General features: G+C 45.3%; 1 protein-coding gene across 1 annotated transcript in view; it reads right to left on the reverse strand.

Moving 5' to 3' along the window:
- The window catches only part of nat10 (N-acetyltransferase 10), a 209,339-nt gene that overhangs the window by 21,055 nt on the left and 161,500 nt on the right, over positions 1-26,784 (reverse strand). The window contains exons 20-22 of the mRNA XM_078221061.1: positions 21,568-21,701; positions 16,164-16,212; positions 11,214-11,316 (exon numbers count right to left, since the gene is read on the reverse strand). Coding sequence (XP_078077187.1) covers positions 11,214-11,316; positions 16,164-16,212; positions 21,568-21,701 — 286 coding nt within the window. The remainder of the gene's footprint in view (positions 1-11,213; positions 11,317-16,163; positions 16,213-21,567; positions 21,702-26,784) is intronic.

The following is a 26,784-nucleotide window of genomic DNA, read 5'->3' on the forward strand; positions in this document are numbered from 1 at the left end:
TTGCTTTACATCATCAGGATCATTTTGTTTTCTTCACTAACAGAGAAGTGTTAGATTTGGTTGTGGGAGAGCACTTTGGAGATAGCGACCACAATTCGGTGTCTTTCATTATTGCAATGGAGAGAGATAGGGCTGTACGGCAGGGCAAGGTTTACAATTGGGGGAGAGGTAATTATGATGCGATTAGGCAAGAATTGGGGAGCATAAGATGGGGACAGAAACTGTCAGGGAAAGGCACAAATGAAAAGTGGAGCTTGTTCAAGGAACAAATACTGCGTGTCCTTGATAGGTATGTCCCTGTCAGGCAGGGAGGAAATGGCCGAGTGAGGGAACCATGGTTCACAAATGAGGTTGAATATCTTGTCAAGAGGGAAAAGGAAGCGTATGTAAGGATGAGAAAACAAGGTTCAGTTGGGTCCATTGAGGGTTACAGGTTAGCAAGGAATGAGCTGAAAAAAGGGTTTAGGAGAGCTAGGAGGGGGCATGAGAAGTCCTTGGCGGGTCGGATCAAGGAAAACCCCAAGGCTTTTTACTCTTATGTGAGGAATAAAAGAATGACCAGGGTGAGGTTAGGGCCGGTCAAGGACAGTAGTGGGAACTTGTGTATGGAGTCAGTAGAGATAGGCGAGGTGATGAATGAATACTTTTCTTCAGTGTTCACAAAGGAGAGGGGCCATGCTTTTGAGGATGAGAGTGTGATACAGGCTGATAGGCTGGAGGAAGCAGATGTTCTGAGGGAAGATGTATTAGCAATTTTGAAAAACCTGAAGTTCGATAAGCCCTCTGGGCCAGATGAGATATATCCTGGGATTCTTTGGGAGGCAAGGGATGAGATTGCAGAGCCTTTGGCTTTCATCTTTGGGTCCTCACTGTCCACGGGGATAGTGCCAGAGGATTAGAGAGTGGCGAATGTTGTTCCTCTGTTCAAGAAAGGAAATAGGAATGACCCTGGTAATTATAGGCCGGTTAGTCTTACTTCGGTGGTCGGTAAGTTAATGGAAAAGGTCCTTAGGGATAGGATTTACGACCATTTAGAAAGATGCAGCTTAATCCGGGATAGTCAACACGGATTCGTGAAGGGTAAGTCTTGCCTCACAAATTTGATTGAATTTTTTGAGGAGGTAACGAAGTGTGTCGATGAAGGTAGAGCAGTTGATGTCGTATACATGGATTTTAGCAAGGCGCTTAATAAGGTCCCCCATGGTCGGCTCATGAAGAAAGTATGGTGGTGTGGGACAGAGGGAAATTTGGCCGATTGGCTAAGTAACTGGCTATCTCATAGAATACAGTAAGAAGTCTCACAACACCAGGTTAAAGTCCAACAGGTTTATTTGGTAGCAAATACCATTAGCTTTCGGAGCACTGCTCCTTCGTCAGATGGAGTGGAAATGGAAAAGGTCCTGAGGGATAGGATTTACAAGGGTTCATATCCACACATCTCTGAAGGTTGCCACTCAAGTGGATAGAGCCGTGAAGAAGGCCTATAGTGTGTTAGCGTTTATTAACAGGGGGTTTGAGTTTAAGAGCTGTGGGGTTATGCTGCAACCGTACAGGACCTTGGTGAGACCACATTTGGAATATTGTGTGCAGTTCTGGTCACCTCACTATAAGAAGGATGTGGAAGCACTGGAAAGAGTGCAAAGGAGATTTACCAGGATGCTGCCTGGTTTGGAGGGTAGGCCTTATGAGGAAAGGTTGAGGGATCTAGGGCTTTTCTCTTTAGAGCGGAGGAGGAGCACATTTCCACTCCATCTGACGAAGGAGCAGTGCTCCGAAAGCTTATGTTATTTGCTACCAAATAAACCTGTTGGACTTTAACCTGGTGTTGTGAGACTTCTTACTGTGTTCACCCCAGTCCAACGCCGGCATCTCCACATCATATCTCATAGAAGATAGAGGGTGGTGGTGGATGAAAACTTTTCAGACTGGAGACCAGTTACCAGCGGTGTACCACAAGGATCAGTGCTGGGTCCTCTGCTATTTGTGATTTTTATAAATGACTTGGAGGAGGGGGCTGAAGGGTGGATCAGTAAATTTGCGGATGACACCAAGATTGGTGGAGTCATGGATGAGGTGGAGGGCTGTTGTAGGCTGCAAAGAGACATTGATAGGATGCAGAGCTGGGCCGAAAAATGGCAGATGGAGTTTAACCCTGATAAGTGCGAGGTGATTCATTTTGGTAGGACAAATTTGAATGCGGATTACAGGGTCAAAGGTAGGGTTCTGAGGAATGTGGAGGAACAATGAGATCTTGGGGTTCATATCCACAGATCTCTGAAGGTTGCCACTCAAGTGGATAGAGCCGTGAAGAAGGCCTATCGTGTGTTAGCGTTTATTAACAGGGGGTTTGAGTTTAAGAGCCGTGGGGTTATGCTGCAACCGTACAGGACCTTGGTGAGACCACATTTGGAATATTGTGTGCAGTTCTGGTCACCTCACTATAAGAAGGATGTGGAAGCACTGGAAAGAGTGCAGAGGAGATTTACCAGGTTGCTGGCTGGTTTGGAGGGTAGGCCTTATGAGGAAAGGTTGAGGGAGCTAGGGCTTTTCTCTTTAGAGCGGAGGAGGTTGAGAGGCGACTTAATAGAGGTTTATAAGATGATGAGGGAGATAGATAGAGTGGACGTTCAGAGACTATTTCCTCTGGTGGATGTCGCTGTTACGAGGGGGCATAACTATAAGGTTCGTGGTGGGAGATATAGGAGGGATGTACGAGGTAGGTTCTTTACGCAGAATGGTTGGGGTGTAGAATGGACTGTCTGCTGTGATAGTGGAGTCGGACACTTTAGGAACTTTCAAACGGTTATTGGATAGGCACATGGAGCACACCAGAATGATAGGGAGTGGGATAGCTTGATCTTGGTTTCGGAAAAGGTTCGGCACAACATTGTGGGCCGAAGGGCCTGTACTGTGCTGTACTGTTCTATGTTCTACATACTCTCTCATGGAGATTCAAGGGACTAGTGTAAATGAAGATCTGAAAAATGTTATTAGTGAAAAAAAAATACGAGAGAGATTAATGAGACTTAAATAAATTCCCTGAACTTGATGATCTACATCTCAGAGTGCTGAAAGGTGGGTGAGGAGATAGTGGATGCACTGGTGGTCATCTCTGAAAATTCTATAGATTCTGGAATGGGTCCTGCAGATTGGAAAGTGGCAAATGTAACCTCCCTGTTTGAGAAAGGAGGTAAAGAGAAAACGGGGAACTACATACCTGTTAGGTACCGATCACTGAAAGTGGCAACGCAGATGGATAAGGTAAACAAGAAAGCATACGGCATGCTTGCCTTCATTGGTCGGGGCATTGAGTATAAAAATTGGCAAAACCTTAGTTACGCCTCATTTAGAATATTGTGTATAATTCTGGTCACCACACTACCAGAAGGATGTGGATGCTTTGGAGAGGGTACAGAAGAGGTTTACCAGGATGTTGCCTGGTCTGGAGGGTATTAACTATGAGGAAAGGTTGTATAAACTCGGTTTGTTGTCACTGGAACGACCAAGGTAGAACAAAGAACAATACAGCACAGGAACAGGCCCTTCGGCCCTCCAAGCCCGTGCCGCTCCCTGGTCCAAACTAGACCATTCTTTTGTATCCCTCCATTCCCACTCCGTTCATATGGCTATCTAGATAAGTCTTAAACGTTCCCAGTGTGTCCGCCTCCACCACCTTGCCTGGCAGCGTATTCCAGGCCCCCACCACCCTCTGTGTAAAATATGTCCTTCTGATATCTGTGTTAAACCTCCCCCCCTTCACCTTGAACCTATGACCCCTCGTGAATGTCACCACCGACCTGGGGAAAAGCTTCCCACCGTTCACCCTATCTATGCCTTTCATAATTTTATACACCTCTATTAAGTCTCCCCTCATCCTCCGTCTTTCCAGGGAGAATAACCCCAGTTTACCCAATCTCTCCTCATAACTAAGCCCCTCCATACCAGGCAACATCCTGGTAAACCTCCTCTGTACTCTCTCCAAAGCCTCCACGTCCTTCTGGTAGTGTGGCGACCAGAACTGGATGCAGTATTCCAAATGCGGCCGAACCAACATTCTATACATCTGCAACATCAGACCCCAACTTTTATACTCTATGCCCCGTCCTATAAAGGCAAGCATGCCATATGCCTTCTTCACCACCTTCTCCACCTGTGACGTCACCTTCAAGGATCTGTGGACTTGCACACCCAGGTCCCTCTGCGTATCTACACCCTTTATGGTTCTGCCATTTATCGTATAGCTCCTCCCTACATTAGTTCTACCAAAATGCATCACTTCGCATTTATCAGGATTGAACTCCATCTGCCATTTCTTTGCCCAAATTTCCAGCCTATCTATATCCTTCTGTAGCTTCTGACAATGCTCCTCACTATCTGCAAGTCCTGCCAATTTTGAGTCGTCCGCAAACTTACTGATCACCCCAGTTACACCTTCTTCCAGATCGTTTATATAAATCACAAACAGCAGAGGTCCCAATACAGAGCCCTGCGGAACACCACTAGTCACAGGCCTCCAGCCGGAAAAAGACCCTTCCACTACCACCCTCTGTCTTCTGTGACCAAGCCAGTTCTCCACCCATCTAGCCACCTCCCCCTTTATCCCATGAGATCCAACCTTTTTCACCAGCCTACCATGAGGGACTTTGTCAAACGCTTTACTAAAGTCCATATAGACGACATCCACGGCCCTTCCCTCGTCAACCATTCTGGTCACTTCTTCAAAAAACTCCACCAGGTTAGTGAGGCATTACCTCCCTCTCACAAAACCATGCTGACTATCGTTAATGAGTTTATTCCTTTCTAAATGCGCATACATCCTATCTCTAAGAATCTTCTCCAACAACTTCCCCACCACGGACGTCAAGCTCACCGGCCTATAATTACCCGGGTTATCCTTCCTACCCTTCTTAAATAACGGGACCACATTAGCTATCCTCCAATCCTCTGGGACCTCTCCTGCGTCCAGTGACGAGACAAAGATTTGCGTCAGAGGCCCAGCGATTTCATCTCTCGTCTCCCTGAGCAGCCTTGGATAGATTCCATCAGGCCCTGGGGATTTGTCAGTCTTTATATTCTCTAACAATAGTAAGGGGGTGACCTGATAGAGGTTTACAAGATTATGAGTGGCATGGACAGAGTGGATAGTCAGACGCTCTTTCCTAGAGTAGAAAAGTCAAGTACTAGTGTACATAGGTTTAAGGTGTGTGGGAAAAAGTTTAGAGGAGATATGAAAGGAACATGGAGCACACTAGAATGATAGGGAGTGGGATAGCTTGATCTTGGTTTCGGAAAAGGTTCGGCACAACATTGTGGGCCGAAGGGCCTATACTGTGCTGTACTGTTCTATGTTCTACATACTCTCTCATGGAGATTCAAGGGACTAGTGTAAATGAAGATCTGAAAAATGTTATTAGTGAAAAGAAAATACGAGAGAGATTAATGAGACTTAATGTGCCTATCCATGTGCATCACAGACGGTGGTGAATGACTGGAATGCGCTGTGTGGGGAGGTGGTGGGAGCAGGTATGTTAGCGGGATTTAAGGGGCAACTAGACGAATACATGAATAGGATGGGAATGGAATGAAACGGACTCCGTAAGTGCATACGGTTTTAGTTTAGGCAGGCATTGAGGACCGAAGGGCCTGTTCCTGTGCTGTAATTTTCTTTGTTCTTTGTTAGCCTTGTATCAGTAGTGGGGAAAATGCTAGAATATATAATCAAGGGTGAGATAACAGGATACTTCTAAAATAATGAGGATTGGGCACATTCAACATGGATTAATGAAAGGGAAATCACGTTCAACAAACTTGTTTAGATAAGGGGAAATCGGTAGATATGGTATATCTGGATTTTCAGAAAGCTTTTGATAAGGTCCCACTTAAGACTTTAGGAGACAACATTAGAGTACGTGAGGTTGGGGGGACTAGCCCAGCTATTCACAATCTGTATCAATGATTTGAATGAGGACATTAAATCTAATATTTCCAAGTTTGCTGCTAACACAAAGCTTGTTGGAAGTGAGAGTTCTGATGAGGATGAATACGCTTCGAGGGAATTTAGATAGGCTACTGAAAACTAACATGCAAGTACAGCAAGAAACTAAAGTGGCAAATGGCACTTTATGACGAGAGAATTTGAGGATAGGAGAAAAGATACTGCATTGCTATTATATAGAGCCTTGGTGAGACGACACCTGGAGTATTGTGTACAGTTTTGGTGCCCTTATCTGAGGAAAGGTGTCCTTACTATAGAGGGAGTACAGCGAAGATTTACCAGGCTGACTCCTGGGATGGTAGGAATGTCGTATGAGGTTAGGATTATATCCATTGGAGTTTAGAAGACTCAGGGGAGATCTCATAGAAACTTATAAAATTCTAACAGGGTTAGACAGGATAGATTCAGAAAGAATGTTCCTGATGGTGGGGGAGTCCAGAACTCAGGGTCATCGTTTGAGGATAAGGGGTAAACCTTTTAGAACTGAGGTGAGGAGAAATTTCTTCACACAGAGGGTGGTGAATGTGTTGAATTCACTCCCACAGAAAGTAGTTGAGGCCAAAACGTTGTCTGATTTCAAGAAGGAATTAGATATAACTCTTGGGGCTAAAGGGATCAAGTGATCAAGGGGTATGGGGGAGGGGGATTAGGATAATGAATTCGATGTTCAGCCATGATCAAAATGAATGGTGGAGCAGGCTCGAAGGGCTGAATAGCCTCCCCCTGCTTCTAGTTTCTATGTTTGCAACAAAGGTTTACCAAATTCCAAGGATGGAGGGATTGTCCAGTGAGGAAAAACTAAAGAGACTGGGCCTTCATTCTCTGGAGTTAAGAAGAATGGGAAATGATCTAATTCAAACAAATAAACTTCACACAAGGCTCAATAGGCTCAATTCAGGAAGGATGTTGCCCCTTGCTGGGTGCGCGTCTAGAACCTGGGACTCAGAGGCTCTGCCTCTGAGGGCTTTGGAGGCCCAGTCACTGAGTACGTTTAATAGATTTCTACATATTAAAAACATCAAGGGATACAGGGATAGTGCGGGAACATGGTGTTGAAATAGAATATCAACCATGATCTCATTGAATGGTGGAGTAGGATTGATGGGCTGAATAGCCCACTGCTGCTTCTATTTCCGATGTTCTTATGAACTACTTCTGCTGATGGAGTCCAGGATTGGGGATAGAGACCAAAAATTAGAGCCAGATCTTTGAGGAGTGAAATAAGGAAACCCTTCTACATACAAATAGCAGAAGAACTTTGGAATTGATCAAATGTAAATTTTAAATCCCAACATCGTGGACTGAAGGGCCTGTTCCTGTGCTGTACTGTCCAAGTTCTATCTCAAAGGAGTGCAGTTCTCAGTATGATACAGGGAAGTGCAGGAATGCAGTGGAATTCTGGGATTCAGTAGTCAGGGAGACAGACAGGTGTTTTAGCAACTGTCAGTCCCTCACCTTGTCCCCTACCTGGTGCAAGGTAAAGGACAGCGAGAGGGTGAAGAAGAATCTGGGGGAGGGGTGGAGGGTTTGTGGTCTCTGCAGTAACAATGACATAAGAGAAAGGTCTGAGATCCTGCAATCAAGGGTTTCAAGAATTAGGGAGAGAGTTTTAAAACAAAAGCAGCATTTCAATTGGTAGCATTAATCCCTGGGTTACTCCAGTGACATGGGCTAATCACAAAGACTGGATTGGTCAGGTTAATGCAAGACTAGAGGAATGGTGCGGTTCGGATTCTTCAGACATCGTGAGAAGTTCTGGCACAGGAGGGATCTGCTCACGATGGACAGGTTGCATCTCAACAGAGTTCAGACCAATGTCATCCGAGGAAGGTTCCCTCGTGTTAGAGACAATGAGCACCAGGGGCAAATGTTAAGAGAAACGAGATGCACAGAAAACTGGGAGTGGCAAACAGCACACAAATAAAGAATAGCTCAGAAATAGGAATGATTCAGAAATGTGCCTGGAACTCGCTGCCGGGGGAGGTAGTGGAAGCGGATATGTTAGTGACTTTTAAGGGGCGTCTGGACAAATACATGAATAGGATGGGAATAGAGGGATATGGTCCCCGGAAGGGTAGGGGGTTTTAGTTCAGTCGGGCAGCATGGTCGGTGCAGGCTTGGAGGGCTGAAGGGCCTGTTCCTGAGCTGTAATTTTCTTTGTTCTTTGCTCGGAGGGATCATATGTACCGGGGGACTTTAACTTTACAAATATTGACTGGAAAAGCTATAGTTCAAGTACTTTAGAGGGGTCGGTTTTTGTCCAATGTATGCAGGAAGGCTTCCTGACGCAGTATGTAGATAGATCAACAAGAGGCGAGGCCACATTGGATTTGGTACTGGGTAATGAACCAGGCCAGGTGTTAGATTTGGAGGTAAGTGAGCACTTTGGTGACAGTGACCACAATTCGATTACGTTTACCTTAGCAATGGAAAAGGATAGGTATATACCAAAGGGCAAGAGTTATAGCTGGGGGAAAGGAAATTATGATGCGATTAGGTGAGATTTAGGATGCATAGGTTGGGGAAGGAAACTGCAGGGGATGGGCACAATTGTAACGTGGAACTTGTTCAAGGAACAGCTACTACGCGTCCTTGATAAATATACACCTGTCAGGCAGGGAGGAAGCAGACGTGTGAGGGAACCGTGGTTTACTAAGGAGGTTGAATCTCTTGTGAAGAGGAAGGAGACTTATGTTAACATGAGACGTGAAGGCTCAGTTAGGGCACTTGAGAGTTACAAGTTAGCCAGGAAGGACCTAAAGAAAGAGTTAAGAAGAGCCAGGAGGGGACATGAGAAGTCTTTGGCAGGTAGGATCAAGGAAAACCCTAACGCTTTCTATAGGTATGTCAGGAGTAAAAGAATGACTAGGGTAAGATTAGGGCCAGTCAAGGACAGTAGTGGGAAGTTGTGCGTGGAGTCTGAAGAGATAGGAGAGGCACTAAATGAATATTTTTCGTCGGTATTCACACTGGAGAGGGACAGTGTTGTCGAGGGGAGTACTGAGATGCAGGCTGTTGGACTGGATGGGATTGATGTTCATAAGGAGGAGGTGTTAGCAATTCTGGAAAGGGTAAAAATAGATAAGTCCCCTGGGCCGAATGGGATTTATCCTAGGATTCTCTGGGAGGCTAGAGAAGAGATTGCAGAGCCTTTGGCTTTGATCTTTGTGTCATCATTGTCTACAGGAACAGTGCCAGAAGACTGGAGGATAGCAAATGTTGTCCCCTTGTTCAAGAAGGGGTGTAGGGACAACCCTGGTAATTATAGACCGGTGAGCCTTACTTCTGTTGTGGGCAAAGTATTGGAAAGGGTAATAATAGTTAGGATTTATAATCACCTAGAAAGGAATAATTTGATTAGGGATAGTCAACACAGTTTTGTGAAGGGTAGGTCGTGCCTCACAAACCTTATTGAGTTCTTTGAGAAGGTGACCAAAGAGGTGGATGAGGGTAAAGTGGTTGATGTGGTGTATATGGATTTCAGCAAAGCGTTTGATAAGGTTCCCCATGGTAAGCTTTTGCAGAAAATACGGACACATGGGATTGAGGGTGATTTAGTGGTTTGGATCAAGAATTGGCTAGCTGTAAGAAAACAGAGGGTGGTGGTTGATGGGAAATATTCATCCTGGAGTTCAGTTACTAGTGGTGTACCGCAAGGATCTGTTTTGGGGCCACTGCTGTTTGTCATTTTTATTAATGACCTGGATGAGGGCGTGGAAGGATGGATTAGTAAATTTGCGGATGACACTAAAGTCGGTGGAGTTGTAGATAGTGCGGAGGGAAGTGGCAGGTTACAGAGGGACATAGATAGGCTGCAGAGCTGGGCTGAGAGGTGGCAAATGGAGTTTAATGCGGAAAAGTGTGAGGTGATTCACTTTGGAAGGAGTAACAGGAATACAGAGTACTGGGCTAATGGCAAGATACTTGGTAGTGTGGATGAACAGAGGGATCTGGGTGTCCATGTGCATAGATCCCTGAAAGTTGGCACCCAGGTTGATAGGGTTGTTAAGAAGGCGTACGGTGTGTTAGCTTTTATTGGTAGAGGGATTGAGTTTCGGAGCCAGGAGGTCATGCTGCAACTGTACAAAACTCTGGTGCGGCCGCATTTGGAGTATTGCGTACAGTTCTGGTCGCCGTATTATAGGAAAGATGTGGAAGTGTTGGAAAGGGTGCAGAGGAGATTTACCAGGATGTTGCCTGGTATGGTGGGAAAATCGTATGAGGAAAGGCTGAGGGGCTTGAGGTTGTTTTCGTTAGAGAAAAGAAGGTTAAGAGGTGACTTAATAGAGGCATACAAGATGATCAGAGGATTAGATAGGGTGGATAGTGAGAGCCTTTTTCCTCGGATGGTGATGGCTAGCACGAGGGGACATAGCTTTAAATTGAGGGGTGAGAGATATAGGACAGATGTTAGAGGTAGGTTCTTTACTTAGAGAGTAGTAAGGGCGTGGAATGCCCTGCCTGCAGCAGTAGTGGACTCGTCAACATTAAGAGCATTCAAATGGTTATTGGATAAACATATGGATGATATTGGAATAGTGTAGATTAGAGGGGCTTTAGATTGGTTCCACTGGTCGGCGCAACATCGAGGGCCGAAGGGCCTGCACTGCGCTGTAATGTTCTATATAGGAACCAAATGCAAGGCAGTCTACAGTGAGTTTGGACTGTACGTGCACTGGTTGCTGAGCTAAGCACAAGTTGCCAGATGGGACTGCAATGTGGTGACAACAGAACTGGCCGAAAGGAGAGGGTTAGAAATGTAACATTTTGGACTAAAGTATTTTTAAAAAAAAGTTTATTTATTAGTCACAAGTAGGCTTACATTAACACTGCAATGAAGTTACTGGGAAAATCCCCCAGTCACCACACTCTGGCACCTGTTCGGGTACACTGCGGGAGAATTTAGCACGGCCAATTCACCTGACCACTTCCATAAAGGGGGGGATGGAGCGGTAGCGTTGTCAAAAAAACTATTGTAGCACTGAAGAGAGATGAGGTAAAGAGGAGCCAAAAACAAAATCAATCTGGTTAGAATTGAGGAATAGAGGAAATATGACATGGATAGCCTCCTACTCTGTTCTATTGCACTCGATGGTAGCCCATTGAAAATACAGGTCAACATCTGTTAATGCTCAAAATAATAGGCAGCTTTGAGTGTTTATAAGCTAATACTTTTCACTCTATTTGGAATCTGTTAGTGCAATGGATTGGATGATACCTGACCAGAAGGCAAGAAGCCAGTTCTCTCGTGTAGATTCCACATCCTCCTCCTCATTCAGTGTCTTCAACATGATACAGGAATGTTCACCAGTCAGTTCATTCTGCAGTTAACACAAAGGTTTAATTGAAATGGGACACGCCTAGATTGACCCAGCTACTGGAAACAAATGCACAACGTGCCCAGTTGACCTGCAAAGTCTTTCTTACCAACATCTTCAAGCTGGTGCCAAAATTGGAGCTGCCCCATTGACGGGTTAAGCAATAGCCTGACACAGTCATATTGCTCCAGTTTTACCTTACGGCCAATGTCCCAGACTTTGAGTATGTCCTGTCTAACCAGCAGGACAGAACCTGTGGTGCACAGTGGGTGACAGTCAGGAGGGAGGGCCCTGGGAGTCTAAAACATTGCAGGTTAGGTGCATTGGCCATGCTAAATTGCCACTTAAAGTCCAAAGATGTGTAGATAAGGGCAATTTACGGGGTAAACGCATGGGCTAAGATGCTCTGTCGGAGAGGTGGCGCAGATTCGATGGGTCGAATGGCCTCCTTCTGGACTGCAGAGATTCTATGACTCTGGACCCCAAGAAGTCATAGAGTTTTACAGCATGGAAAAGGGCCCTTCGGCCCAACTTGTCCATGCCGCCCTTTTTTTTTTAAAACCTCGAAGCGAATCCCAATTGCCCGCATTTGGCCCATATCCCTCTATACCCATCGTACCTATGTAACTATCTAAATGCTTTTTAAAAGACAAGATTGCACCCGCCTCTACTACTACCTACGCTTGTTCCAGGCACTCACCACCCTCTGTGTGAAAAAATTGCCCTTCTGGACACTTTTGTACAGAAACATAGAAAACGACAGCACAAAACAGGCCCTTCGGCCCCACAATTTGTGCCGAACATATCCCTACCTTTCAGGCCTACCTATAACCCTCCATCCTATTAAGTCCCATGTACTCATCCAGGAGTCTCTTAAAAGACCCTATTGAGTTTGCCTCCACCACCACTGACGGCAGCCGATTCCACTCGCCCACCACCCTCTGTGTGAAAAACTTACCCCTAACATTTCCCCTGTACCTACCCCCCAGCACCTTAAACCTGTGTCCTCTCGTAGCAGCCATTTCCACCCTGGGAAAAAGCCTCCGAGAGTCCACCCGATCTATGCCTCTCAACATCTTATATATGAGGAATGACCCCAGCCTGACATCGACAATAAAGAAGAAACTAACAGAATATCCCAAAGATGTGCGGGTTAGGTTGATTGGCCAGGTTAAAAATTGCCCCTTAGAGTCCTGAGATGCATAGGTTAGAGGGATTAGCGGGTAAATATGTGGGGGTAGGGCCTGGGTGGGATTGTGGTCGGTGCAGACTCGATGGGCCGAATGGCCTCCTTCTGCACTGTAGGGTTTCTATGATTCTATACCTCCATTCGGTCTCCTCTCATCCTACATCTCTCCAAGGAGAAACGACCCAGCTCCCTCAGCCTATCCTCATAAGGCATGCCACTCAATCCAGGCAACATCCTTGTAAATCTCCTCTGCACCCTTTCAATCTTTTCCACATCCTTCCTGTAATGAGGCAACCAGAACTAAGCACAGTACTCCAAGTGGGGTCTGACGAGGGTCTTATATAGCTGCATCATTATCCCCGGACTCCTAAACTCAATCCCTCGATTGATAAAGGCCAGCACACCATACGCCTTCTTAACCACCTCCTCCACCTGCGGGGCCGATTTTAGAGTCCTATGGACCCAGACCCCAAGGTCTTTCTGATCCTCTACCGTACTAAGAGCCTTTCCCTTTATATTATACTCCTTCATCCCATTTGACCTGCCAAAACGGACCACTACGCATTTATCTGGGTTGAAGTCCATCTGCCACTTGTCCGCCCAGTCTTGCATCCCATCTATGTCCCTCTGTAACTTCTGACATCCCTCCAGACTATCCACAACCCCACCAACCTTCGTGTCGTCGGCAAACTTACCAACCCATCCCTCCGCTTCCTCATCCAGGTCATTTATGAAAATGACAAACAGCAAGGGTCCCAGAACAGATCCCTGGGGCACACCACTGGTGACCGACCTCCAATTAGAAAAGACCCATCTATACACACTCTCTGCCTCCTTTGGGCAAGCCAGTTCTGGATCCACAGGGCAGCAGCTCCTTGGATCCCATGCCCTCTCACTTTTTCCAGAAGCCTTGCATGGGGGACCTTATCGAACGTCTTGCTAAAATCCATATAAACCACATCTACCGCTTTCCCTTCGTCAATGTGTTTAGTCACATTTTCGAAGAACTCCACCAGGCTCGTAAGGCACGATCTGCCTTTGACAAAGCCATGCTGAGTATTCTTGGGCGTACTAAACCTCTCTAAATGCTCATAAATCTTGTCCCTCAGGATCTTCTCCATCAGCTTACCAACCACTGAGGTTAGACTCACAGGTCGGTAATTTCCTGGGCTACCCCTATTCCCCTTCTTGAAAATAGGAACCACATCCGCAATCCTCCAGCACTTCTCCCGTCTCCATCGACGCGCAAAGATCATCACCAGAGGCTCTGCAATCTCTTCCCTCGCCTCCCACAGTAACCTGGGGTACATCCCATCCGGTCCCGGCGACTTACCAACCTTGATGCCATTCAATAGTTCCAACACATCCTCTTTCTTTATGTCCACATGCTCGATCCTTTCTGTCCACCGCAAACCAGCAGTACAACCACCCAGATCCCTTTCCACCGTGAATACCGAGGTAAAGTATTCATTAAGCACCTCCGCCATTTCTAACGGTTCCGCACAAACTTTTCCCCCTTCACCTTTTAAGGGTCCTATGCCTTCACATCTCATCCTTTTACTCTTGACATATTTGTAGAAAGCCTTGGGATTCTCCTTAATCTTTCCCGCCAAGGTCTTCTCATGACCCCTTCTCGCTCTCCTAATTTCCTTCTTAAACTCCTTCCTACATCCCGTATACTCCTCTAAATCCTTAACACCTCCTAGCTCTCTGAACCTTCTGTACGTCTCTCTTTTCTTATTCACCAGGTTCATCACAACCTTCGTGCACCACGGTTCCCGTACCCTACCAACACCCCCCTGTCTCATCGGAATGTTGTCATGCAGAGCTCCAGACAAACATTCCTTGAAAATCCTCCACTTTCATAAAATTTTCAACTCTTTTACCAATGTTAACTGCAGTTTTAAAACAGTGTTTGTCACAGACCATCTCCTATAAATCAGAGACCATTTGGCCCATCGAGCCTGCACTGACAACAATTCTATCCAGGCCCCATCTCTGTAACCCCATGTACCTGCTAATTTCTCTGACGCTAAGGGACAATTTAGCATGACCAACCAACCTAACCTGCACATCTTTGGAGTGTGGGAGGAAACTCACACAGACATGGGAAGAATGTGCAAACTCCACAAAGTCAGCCACTTAAGGCTGGAATAGAACCCGAGTCCCTGGTGCTGAGGCAGCAGTGCTAACCACTATGTCATTGTGTTGCCCGTCACATTCTCCTGCAATCTCTCATACGCTCACACGTGGGATTTGCCAACTTCCACTATTCCTGCTCTACCTTCCCCTGGAGTCGATTTACTTCCTTACTTTCCCTGAGCTTCACTGTCCCATCACAAAGACTGTGATTCCTACGCCAGGAGGAATTCAGAAAATGTAGAGAAAGAATCTAGTGTAATCAAGTTGTAATGTTCTTTTCTGGTAAAGTTCAAGATTTGAAGCATTTGCTACTGGAAGGAATTGATATTTATAGATGTTTAAATGTATATTCATATGTTTGAAGATACCTTATGTTTATTCATATAACTAACTATAGGTTAATATTACTAATTATACACGATGTATTCTGTAACATGATATATCTTTAGTATATGCCAGCTATATAGCTCAAAATAACGAATGGCAAACCACTAACAATTTGAAGTCATTCCAAACAGGTCACAAGTCAACAGCCTATGATGAAGGAGGGGATTAACCATAGCAAATCTATTAACCCATTTTCCAACCTCAGTCATTTTCAATCTCTTTAAACAGATCTCGCTTTGATCCAAAAGGTCCATTGGCAGCAAGAGTCTGATAAATGACCATGGAAACAGTATCTTTTGCAAGAGTTTTTACGTGGATATTTTGGATATATTTTGGATAAGTACATGGATGGCAAAGGATTAGAGGGACATGGGCCAAATGTGGGCAACTGGGACTAGCTGGGAGGGCACCACGCTCAGCATGGACTGGTTGGGCCGATTGGCCTGTTCCCATGCTGTATTACTTTATGACTCTCTGACATGCTTTAGCAGACTATTAGCACTGTTCAGCAGGTGAAGCTTTCATTCTAGTTGATTACCTTTTTGCCCCACAGTGAAAGCAAACTTGATTAATAATTTTGATAATATTACAATCTCTGATTTTAATCAGAGTAATTGAGTTAGCAAGATAATTTTTCAATGAAAATGGTTCTCAAAGAATTTGTGAAAATATCTCTTAAAAGTTAAACTGAAGCAATGAGAAAGATTGTTCTGCAATTTTCATTCAACTTGCACAATCTAACTTGTGCCAGCTGAGGGCAGTCTTTTAATACAAAGCGAGTTGATTTCAAATCGATTGCCTTTCTCAAACTATAGCGCACTGAGTCACCACAAATCCAAACCAGGTGGGACCCAACACTTTTCAAACCAGGGATTTAATATACAGCTAATTTGTTCCACATATAAAACTATTCAATAATTTTTTTTGCTTCAATTCAATTGGATTATATAGTACTTGCATACTTGCATGGACAGGAATGCAAAATCTACATTGAGTAATTAATCAGTTCATAGAAATAAATATTTTGAGAACAATTTACAGGTGCTCTTCCTCATCCTCATTACTCCTTTTAACAGAATAAAAATATTTGAATTTACGCATTCTGCTAAAATTAGGAAATCAGGAGACTTACAGGCGTCTGCCTTAGATACACTGGAACGTAACCCGCTCGTTTCCAGAACCTTAAAATGAAACAGAAATGCAGATTAAAAATGAGTTTGCCACTTTAATACAAAAGTTCTGAGTTAGCTTCAGTCCTGTTTCTAGGATATCCTGGCATTTGTCTTTACTCCGTGATCCAGCAGTCACTTCTTTTTGCACACTTTCACATAACTGACATTTGCAACAATAACTGGGAGGATATTTGAATGAACAGTGGACAGCCGAAGCTCACAGCTATGGACACTATTTACTGTCCCCACAATACATCATATCCTTGAGTCAGATACACTAACTGCTATTTCAACCAGTATCATGGCAGTAATGCTACAAGTTACCCTTTCAATAATCCAAACGATTGTTTAATTCTGACACATTTCCTGGTTAGGAATGCCCCTTCCTTCCCTGTCAAAATGTCCACACTTTCATTCATTTGAACCATAAACTCTCGGATTCTGCAGGGCAACAAGCCCAACTTTCTACAGTTTGTGGCACTAGACCAGCAATAAACAGATGTTATATGGCGTATACAGAAAACAAAGTGGACTAACTACGTTTCTCTAGCTCAAAGTGCATTAGACCTGTTGAACAAACTAAGAATTCTAATGTTGCTCAATGCCACTGCATCGAAGAGTTTGGCTACAGCTGAAAAGGTCTGTAATTATAGGTATTGCTGCATGACAGACAGATCCCTGCTGCATTAAAGCACAATTCTGTGGGTAGAAATATACAACAAATAGCATTTGGAGTTTGTACAGAAATAGGTCCCATCTGGAAGACTTGGCGCTCAGATTGACTATTAAGTTGCTGCTGCAAAGCTCGCCTTTATGAGACTGAACAGTTAACATTGCAAATACTCCAACCTGTCAGCCATTTTCAGCTTTTCAAATCTGTGCCTGCCTTTTGCAACTTCACTTGAATTATCATTAGAGGGCTCTGGGAAGAGGGCAAGATTATTTTGATGGAGATCATTCTTTGAGAGTTTGTATTTATTGGATCATGCTGTTAATAACACAGCACATATCTCAAATAAAGAGTAAACTATACCCTAAATTATACCCGTCAGAAACATTAAAAAAACAAAGAAGCCAAAAGAAATTATTGGAAATACTTATCTCCGTTTGATCAACATTTGAAAAGAGAGAGACAGAGAATTACATCAGATAGAAACCGGTCAAAATCTAACTCTCATCTGGGGTTTCCATCCAAAACAATAACTTTTTGTTTCACTAACATTGGGAGGTTAGTTGATAACTTTTAGTAATTATGATCCTAAATGATTTTATCTATTTTTATATCTTGGATTCTGTGATAAAGCAAATAACCAAGTCAGCAGGGTGACTCAAATACTGGCTCAGTGATTTACATCACTGAAGCTACTTGATAAGTCTTAAACGTTCCCAGTGTGTCCGCCTTCACCACCTTGCCCGGCAGCGCATTCCAGGCCCCCACCACCCTCTGCGTAAAATACGTCCTTCTGATATCCGTGTTAAACCTCCCCCCCCCTCACCTTGAACCTATGACCCCTCGTGAACATGTTCCACCTGGTGCTCACATTCATCTGACTATAGTTCAGAGGAAAAGCAGATTCACCCGAGCAAGAATCACTTCCTACGCAAGTTTATAATAGGAAGTTTATAGGGGGTGGGGATCAAAATATTAGGTCTACGAGTGTAGAGGCTGGGGACGAGCTTGGGGCTGGGACAAGGCTGGCAAAGAAGAGCACTCTGGGGGAGGATGACCTCACTGGGCCTGGAGGTCTGGCGAGCTTATACTTCAATGCAAGGAGTGTAGCAGGTAAGACAGACGAACTTAGGGCCTTAATGCTCATGAGGAATTTGGATGTGGTTGCGGTGACAGAGACTTGGTTGAAAGAGGGACAGGACTGGCAGCTGAATATTCCGGGGTACAAGTGTTTTAGGCGAGACAGAGGAGGGGCCAAAAGAGGTGGGGGAGTAGCAGTATTAGTTGGAGAGCATATTACAGCGGTGCAGAGGGAGGACAATTCAGAGGGGTCGTGTAACGAGTCACTCTGGGTGGAGCTTAGAAACAGGAAGGGCGCAGTCACTATGTTGGGGGTATACTACAGGCCCCCCCCACAGCCCAAGGGAAGTGGAAGAACGGATATGTCAGGAGATACTGGATAGGTGCAGGAAAAATAGGGTTGTTGTCGTGGGAGACTTCAATTTCCCTGGTATAGACTGGAAATCGCTGAGAGCTGGGACTCTGAATGGGGAGGAATTTGTAAAATGCGTACAGGAGGGTTCTTTGGAACAATATGTAGATAGCCCGACTAGAGAGGGGGCTATACTGGACCTAGTACTAGGGAATGAGCCCGGTCAGGTCTTCAAAGTTTCGGTAGGGGAACATGCGGCAAATAGTGACCACAATTCTGTTAGCTTTAGGACAGTGATGGAAAAGGATGAGTGGTGTCCCAAGGGTAAGGTGTTGGATTGGGGGAAGGCTAACTTTAGTGGGATTAGGCAGAAATTGGCAGCTCTTGATTAGGAGAGGCTGTTTGAGGGTAAATCCACATCTGGCATGTGGGAGTCTTTTAAGGAACAGTTGTTAGGGCTGCAGGATAGGCATGTGCCTGTAAAAAAGGATAGGAAGGGTAGGATTCGAGAACCGTGGATAACCAGGGAAATTGAGGGACTGGTCAAAAAGAAAAGAGAGGTGTATGTTAGGTCCAGGCAGCTAAAAACGGAGGGAGCTCTGGAGGAGTACAAAGAAAGTAGGAAAGAACTCAAACGGGGAATTAGAAGGGCAAAAAGGGGTCACGAAATGTCCTTGGCAGACAGGATTAAGGAGAATCCCAAGGCATTTTATTCATACATTAGGAACAAAAGGGTTGTCAGGGAAAAAATCGGGCCTCTCAGGGACAAAAGTGGGGAATTATGCTTGGAGCCCAAAGAAGTAGGGGAGATCCTAAATGAATACTTTGCGTCGGTATTCACAAAGGAGAGGGATGTGTTGACTGGGAGTGTCTTGGAGGGGAGTGTTGAACCATTGGAGAAAATCTCCATTACAAGGGAGGAAGTGTTAGGTTTGTTAGAGAATATAAAGACTGACAAATCCCCAGGGCCTGATGGAATCTATCCAAGGCTGCTCAGGGAGAAGAGAGATGAAATCGCTGGGCCTCTGACGCAAATCTTTGTCTCGTCACTGGACGCAGGTGAGGTCCCAGAGGATTGGAGGATAGCTAATGTGGTCCCATTATTTAAGAAGGGTAGGAAGGATAACCTGGGTAATTATAAACCGGTGAGCTTGACGTCCGTGGTGGGGAAGTTATTGGAGAAGATTCTTAGAGATAGGATGTATGCGCATTTAGAAAGGAATAAACTCATTAACGATAGTCAGCATGGTTTTGTGAGAGGGAGGTCATGCCTCACTAACCTGGTGGAGTTTTTTGAAGAAGTGACTAGAATGGTTGACGAGGGAAGGGCCGTGGATGTCGTCTACATGGACTTCAGTAAAGCGTTTGACAAAGTCCCTCATGGTAGGCTGGTGAAAAAGGTTGGATCTCATGGGATAAAGGGGGAGGTGGCTAGATGGGTGGAGAACTGGCTTGGTCACAGAAGACAGAGGGTGGTAGTGGAAGGGTCTTTTTCCGGCTGGAGGCCTGTGACTAGTGGTGTTCCACAGGGCTCTGTATTGGGACCTCTGCTGTTTGTGATTTATATAAACGATCTGGAAGAAGGTGTAACTGGGGTGATCAGTAAGTTTGCGGACGACACAAAATTGGCAGGACTTGCAGATAGTGAGGAGCATTGTCAGAAGCTACAGAAGGATATAGATAGGCTGGAAATTTGGGCAAAGAAATGGCAGATGGAGTTCAGTCCTGATAAATGCGAAGTGATGCATTTTGGTAGAACTAATGTAGGGAGGAGCTACACGATAAATGGCAGAACCATAAAGGGTGTAGATACGCAGAGGGACCTGGGTGTGCAAATCCACAGATCCTTGAAGGTGACGTCACAGGTGGAGAAGGTGGTGAAGAAGGCATATGGCATGCTTCCCTTTATAGGACGGGGCATAGAGTATAAAAGTTGGGGTCTGATGTTGCAGATGTATAGAACGTTGGTTTGGCCGCATTTGGAATACTGCGTCCATTTCTGGTCACCACACTACCAGAAGGACGTAGAGACTTTGGAGAGAGTACAGAGGAGGTTTACCAGGATGTTGCCTGGTATGGAGGGGCTTAGTTATGAGGAGAGATTGGGTAAACTGGGGTTGTTCTCCCTGGAAAGACGGAGGATGAGGGGAGACTTAATAGAGGTGTATAAAATTATGAAAGGCATAGATAGGGTGAACGGTGGGAAACTTTTCCCCAGGTCGGTGGTGACGTTCACGAGGGGTCATAGGTTCAAGGTGAAGGGAGGGGAGGGGGGGGGAAGTTTAACACAGATATCAGAAGGACATATTTTACGCAGAGGGTGGTGGGGGCCTGGAATGCGCTGCCAGGCAAGGTGGTGGAGGCGGACACACTGGGAACATTTAAGACTTATCTAGATAGCCCCATAGAAGAAGAAGAAGAAGAAGAAGAAGAAACCCTACAGTGCAGAAGGGGGCCATTCGGCCCATCGAGTCTGCACCGACCACAATCCCAACCAGGCCCTACCCCCACATATTTACCCGCTAACCTATGCATCTCAGGACTCTCAGGGGCAATTTTTAACCTGGCCAATCAACCTAACCCGCACATCTTTGGACTGTGGGAGGAAACCGGAGCACCCGGAGGAAACCCACGCAGACACGAGGAGAATGTGCAAACTCCACACAGACAGTGACCCGAGCCGGGAATCGAACCCAGGACCCTGGAGCTGTGAAGCAGCAGTGCTAACCACTGTGCTACCGTGAACGGAGTGGGAATGGAGGGATCCAAAAGAATGGTCTAGTTTGGACCAGGGAGCGGCACGGGCTTGGAGGGCCGAAGGGCCTGTTCCTGTGCTGTATTGTCCTTTGTTCAAAATGAAATTCAGGTAAACTTGTAAAAAAATCAATATCCATGTAACTTATTTTGGGAAAAACATGTAACTCTTAAATGAATAAAAGGGCAAGTGGGAAATGTTACTTAGATTCTTTAAAAAAATCAATTCCATCATCATCAAAAGATACTTTTCAATAAAGAAACTTAAATGTAATATGCTAACTCGACCAGCATGTGAGTAGCCTTAAATATTTACAATTGTTTGTCCTGTTGAACAGTGGCTGTAACTTTGTAAGAGTTTTAACAACACCAGGTTAAAGTCCAACAGGTTTATTTGGTAGCAAATGCCATTAGCTTTCGGAGCCCTGCACCTTCGTCAGATGGTGTTGTTAAAACTCTTACTGTGTTTACCCCAGTCCAACGCCGGCATCTCCACATTGTAACTTACTTTAGCAGCTGTGGGGTAAGTCCATATGATACACCCAGGTAATCAAGCTTCTCTGTTGGCCGCTCGTTAAGTTTCAGCAGTAATGGCGGCAAATCCTTCCGTGGACACACCATCTCCTCCAGTAAACTTATAGCCTGAGTGAAGGAATGGTTTTACAACAATATCAATGATGCCAATTTATCCTTTAGGCTCTTTTACAAAACGACATTTCCAATGAATCCCGATGGCTGTCGAGCTTTAAGAAAAAATGCACATTCCAGCAGAGAGTTCCAATGGTGGAAAATTATTTTTCCCCTTAATTCATTCAGGGGATGTGGGCTTCACTGGCTGGGCCAGCAATAATAGCCCACCCCTAATGGCCCTTGAGGAGGGGGTGGTGAGCTGTCTTCTGTCCCTGAGGTGTAGGTACACCCACAGTACTGTTAGGGAGGGAGTTCCAGGATTTTGACCCAGCAACAGTGACGGAATGGCAATATAGTTCAAGTAAGGATAGTGAGTGGCTTGGAGAGGAATTTGTAAGTGGTGGTGTTCCCATGTATCTGTGCCCTGGTACCTCTGGATGCTAGAGGCCATGGGTTTGGGAGATTCTGTCCAAGGAGCCTTGGTAAGTTCCTGCTGTGCATCTTGTAGATGGCACACATGGCTGTTACAGTTTGTTGGTGGTGGAGGGAGTGGATGCTTGTGGATGTGGTGCCAATCAAGTGGGCTGCTTTGTTCTGGATGGTGTTAAGCTTCTTTAATGTTGTTGGTGCTGCACCCATCCAGGCAAATTGAGGGCATTCTATCACACTCCTGATTTGTGCTCTGTAAATGGTTGTCAGGTTTTGGAGAGTCAGGAGGTGAGTTACCTGCCGCAGGATTCCCAGCCTCTAACCTGTTCTGGTGGCCACAGTATTTCTATGGCTGGGTCCAGTTCAGTTTCTGGTCATTAGTAGCACAGTAAGAAGTCTCACAACACCAGGTTAAAGTCCAACAGGTTTATTTGGTAGCAAATACCATAAGCTTTCGGAGCACAGCTCCTTCGTCAGATGGAGTGGAAATCTGTTCTCCAACAATGCACAGACACAGAAATCAAGTTACAGAATACTAATTAGAATGTAAATCTCTACAGCCAGCCAGGTCTTAAAGGTACAGATAATGTGGGTGGAGGGAGCATTCAACACAGGTTAAAGAGATGTGTATTGCCTCCAGACAGAACAGGTAGTGAGATTCTACAAGCCCAGGAGGCAAGCTGTGGGGGTTACTGATAATGTGACATAAATCCAACATCCCGGTTTAGGCCGTCCTCATGTGTGCGGAACTTGGCTATCAGTTTCTGCTCAGCGACTCTGCGCTGTCGTGTGTCCTGAAGGCCGCCTTGGAGAACGCTTACCTGAAGATCCAAGGCTGAATGCCCGTGACTGCTGAAGTGCTCCCCCACAGGAAGAGAACAGTTTTGCCTGGTGATTGTCGAGCGGTGTTCATTCATCCGTTGTCATAGCATCTGCATGGTTTCCCCAATGTACCATGCCTCGGGACATCCTTTCCTGCAGCGTATCAGGTAGACAACGTTGGCCGAGTTGCAAGAGTAGGTACCGTGTACCTGGTAGATGGTATTCTCACGTGAGATGATGGCATCCGTGTCGATGATCCGGCACGTCTTGCAGAGGTTGCTGTGGCAGGGTTGTGTGGTGTCGTGGTCACTGTTCTCCTGAAGGCTGGGTAGTTTGCTGCGGACAATGGTCTGTTTGAGGTTGCGTGGTTGTTTGAAGACAAGAAGTGGGGGTGTGGGACACGGGACACGGTGGACAGAGTACCCTTCGTCGTCCAGTACTTCCCCGGAGTGGAGAAGCTACGGCATCTCCTCTGGAGCCTTCAACATGTCATTGATGAAGATGAACATCTCGCCAAAGCCATCCCCACACCCCCACTTCTTGTCTTCAAACAACCACGCAACCTCAAACAGACCATTGTCCGCAGCAAACTACCCAGCCTTCAGGAGAACAGTGACCACGACACCACACAACCCTGCCACAGCAACCTCTGCAAGACGTGCCGGATCATCGACATGGATGCCATCATCTCACATGAGAACACCATCTACCAGGTACACGGTACCTACTCTTGCAACTCGGCCAACGTTGTCCACCTGATACGCTGCAGGAAAGGATGTCCCGAGGCATGGTACATTGGGGAAACCATGCAGACGCTACGACAACGGATGAATGAACACCGCTCGACAATTACCAGGCAAAACTGTTCTCTTCCTGTGGGGGAGCACTTCAGCAGTCACGGGCATTCAGCCTTGGATCTTCAGGTAAGCGTTCTCCAAGGCGGCCTTCACGACACACGACAGCGCAGAGTCGCTGAGCAGAAACTGATAGCCAAGTTCCGCACACATGAGGACGGCCTAAACCGGGATGTTGGATTTATGTCACATTATCAGTAACCCCCACAGCTTGCCTCCTGGGCTTGTAGAATCTCACTAGCTGTTCTGTCTGGAGGCAATACACATCTCTTTAACCTGTGTTGAATGCTCCCTCCACCCACATTATCTGTACCTTTAAGACCTGGCTGGCTGTAGAGATTTGCATTCTAATTAGTATTCTGTAACTTGATTTCTGTGTCTGTGCACTGTTGGAGAACAGATATCCACTCCATTTGACGAAGGAGCTGTGCTCTGAAAGCTTATGGTATTTGCTACCAAATAAACCTGTTGGACTTTAACCTGGTGTTGTGAGACTTCTTACTGTGCTTACCCCAGTCCAATGCCGGCATCTCCACATCATTAGTAGCACCCCAGGATGTTGATAGTGGGGAATTCAATTATGGCAATTCTATTGAATACCAAAGGGGCGTTGGTTAGATTCTCTTGTTGGAGATGGTCATTGCTGGTACCTGTGTGACACAAATGTTATTTGTCACTCGCCAGCCCAAGCCTGGATATTGGCCAGATCTTGCTGCGTTTTGACATGGACTGCTTCAGTATCTGAGGAGTTGTGAATGGTGCTGAACATTGTGCAATCATCAGCGAACATCCCCACTTCTGACCTTACGATTGAAGGAAGGTCATTGATGAAACAGCTGAAGATGGCTGGGCCTAAGACATTATCCTTTGCTGAATTTGAAAACCCTCCCAATTCTCAGATTGCTATTCCTTTAGCAATAATATAAGTTTCTTCCTTTAATATACTAACACCTTCAAAGGAGCAAGATTTGAACCACTTTTCCCATGAGGTTTTTATTTGCAAGGGAACAAGGAATTCCATACAAAAGCAAAATACTGAAATGTTGAAAAACAGGGCAGAAAATATTGGAAATACTCAGATGATCAGTGAACAGGGAGAATGTAATTGGATCCCAGGAGACAGGATCACAGTGAAGGGAGAAGCTGGTAAGATGATGGGGATCTTGGTCTGATCAGCTCTCCAATGCAGTCCTACCATCAGGACATTTTACTGATGCAGAAACCAGCTTTCGGCCGGCTTCCAATCACAATAAGTCAGCAAGCAAATTTAACCTATTGGAGTGGGCCATAACTGCTGCTCCCCCAATCAAATATTCTGTATCTGAAGCAGCAGAGAGGGAACCCGTGATTGTACGAGCAAATGTGAGGGAGACAGTCAGTATGTGTGCTTGGAAAAGCATCTCTTTCTCTCCGGTGTTCATTGACAACTCTGGCCAGTCCTTGGGGACTTTCAGCTTCTCTTCTCCCCGTGCCAGGCTGACAATGGTGGTGGCAGAAGCAAGAACTTTGTTGTCCCACTCTCGACTCCTTTCCTCCACTCCTCAGGATCCTTATCCTTGTTGTGTTTCTCCGGTTTGCCTGCTCACTCTTGTAATCGGCACCCACAGGAAGTACTCATCCAGGTGAGGGCCACCAGGTACTTGTTCTTGGGGTGGACCTGCTTATTAATGTTGAGGCAACTCTCCAATGGACCAACCACTGAGCACCTACATTATGCTGCCATTTGATTTTTCACTTTGAACTCAGTTCAGGAAATTTTGCCATTACTATCATTAATATTTAGATTTTAGCTTCTGCTCTGTTTTGATAATATTAGTAAGATATTTGGTTTACAAGTGAGACCAAAGGCAATATTCACATAAGTTTCATTTAACCATTTTTACAGTTTGTTAATACTGCCAGCTGAGAGTGTTTGCACAATATAAAAGTGGCTAAAAATCTGATTCTATAAACACATAAATGAACATATTTCAAATTGAAATTCAAATGAAGTTTAACAGTTTTTTCATCAATATTCCCTGTGTCCTGTCCATTGCTTTGCTGGTAAATTATTCCCTTTATTATGTGAATTCGCTTCATAAAATCATTCTGGAGAATATTATAGTATTTAATTGCACAGCATGTTCTGTTTTTACTGAAGAAACTTTGTGTGTCTCTGTTTGTTAAAGCAATAAGAAGCATGTAAACAATAACTTCAACAGATTGTGAAATTGTGGGTGGGGTGGGCGGTAGACACCAGGTTTGTTTAGGATGTCAAATATTCTTGCACCAATCCTGGCTAAACTGGATTACTCCGCATTAATATTCAGTGAAATAAATATGAAATATTTATTTTCAGGGTGGCACGGTAGCACAGTGGTTAGCACTGCTGCTTCACAGCTCCAGGGACCAAGGGTCGATTCCTGGCTTGGGTCACTGTCTGTGTGGAGTTTGCACATTCTCCTCGTGTCTGCGTGGGTTTCCTCCGGGTGCTCCGGTTTCCTCCCACAGTCCAAAGATGTGCGGGTTAGGTTGACTGGCCATGCTAAAAATTGCCCTTAGCGTCCTGAGATGAGTAGGTTGGAGGGATTAGTGGGTAAATATGTAGGGATATGGGGGTAGGGCCTGGGTGGGATTGTGGTCGGTGCAGATTCGATGGGCCAAATGGCCTCTTTCTGTACTGTAGGGTTTCTATGATTTCTATGAATAGGCTAAATTAAACCATGCAAGGTGGGAGAGCTATTTCTTTTTGCCCAGCTTGAAAGAATTGACACATTCAAAAGAAAACCGCAAGTTTGGAAAGTTCTTCCCTATGGGCGGGGATACAGATACATTTAAACTCTTACATTAAAAAAAACACCAGCATTAATGGCATAAAAACCCCTGGGAGCACATCTTTCTGATCCAGACAATAAATTAAATACGTTTGCAACAATTCACGGCAGAACAGGCTACCGCACACGCCTGTGGATTACAAACCACTTTGGTGAGATTACTGAAGCTAAAATGCC

This window comes from Mustelus asterias, chromosome 9 (assembly GCF_964213995.1).
Source record: "Mustelus asterias chromosome 9, sMusAst1.hap1.1, whole genome shotgun sequence".
NCBI lineage: Eukaryota > Metazoa > Chordata > Chondrichthyes > Carcharhiniformes > Triakidae > Mustelus > Mustelus asterias.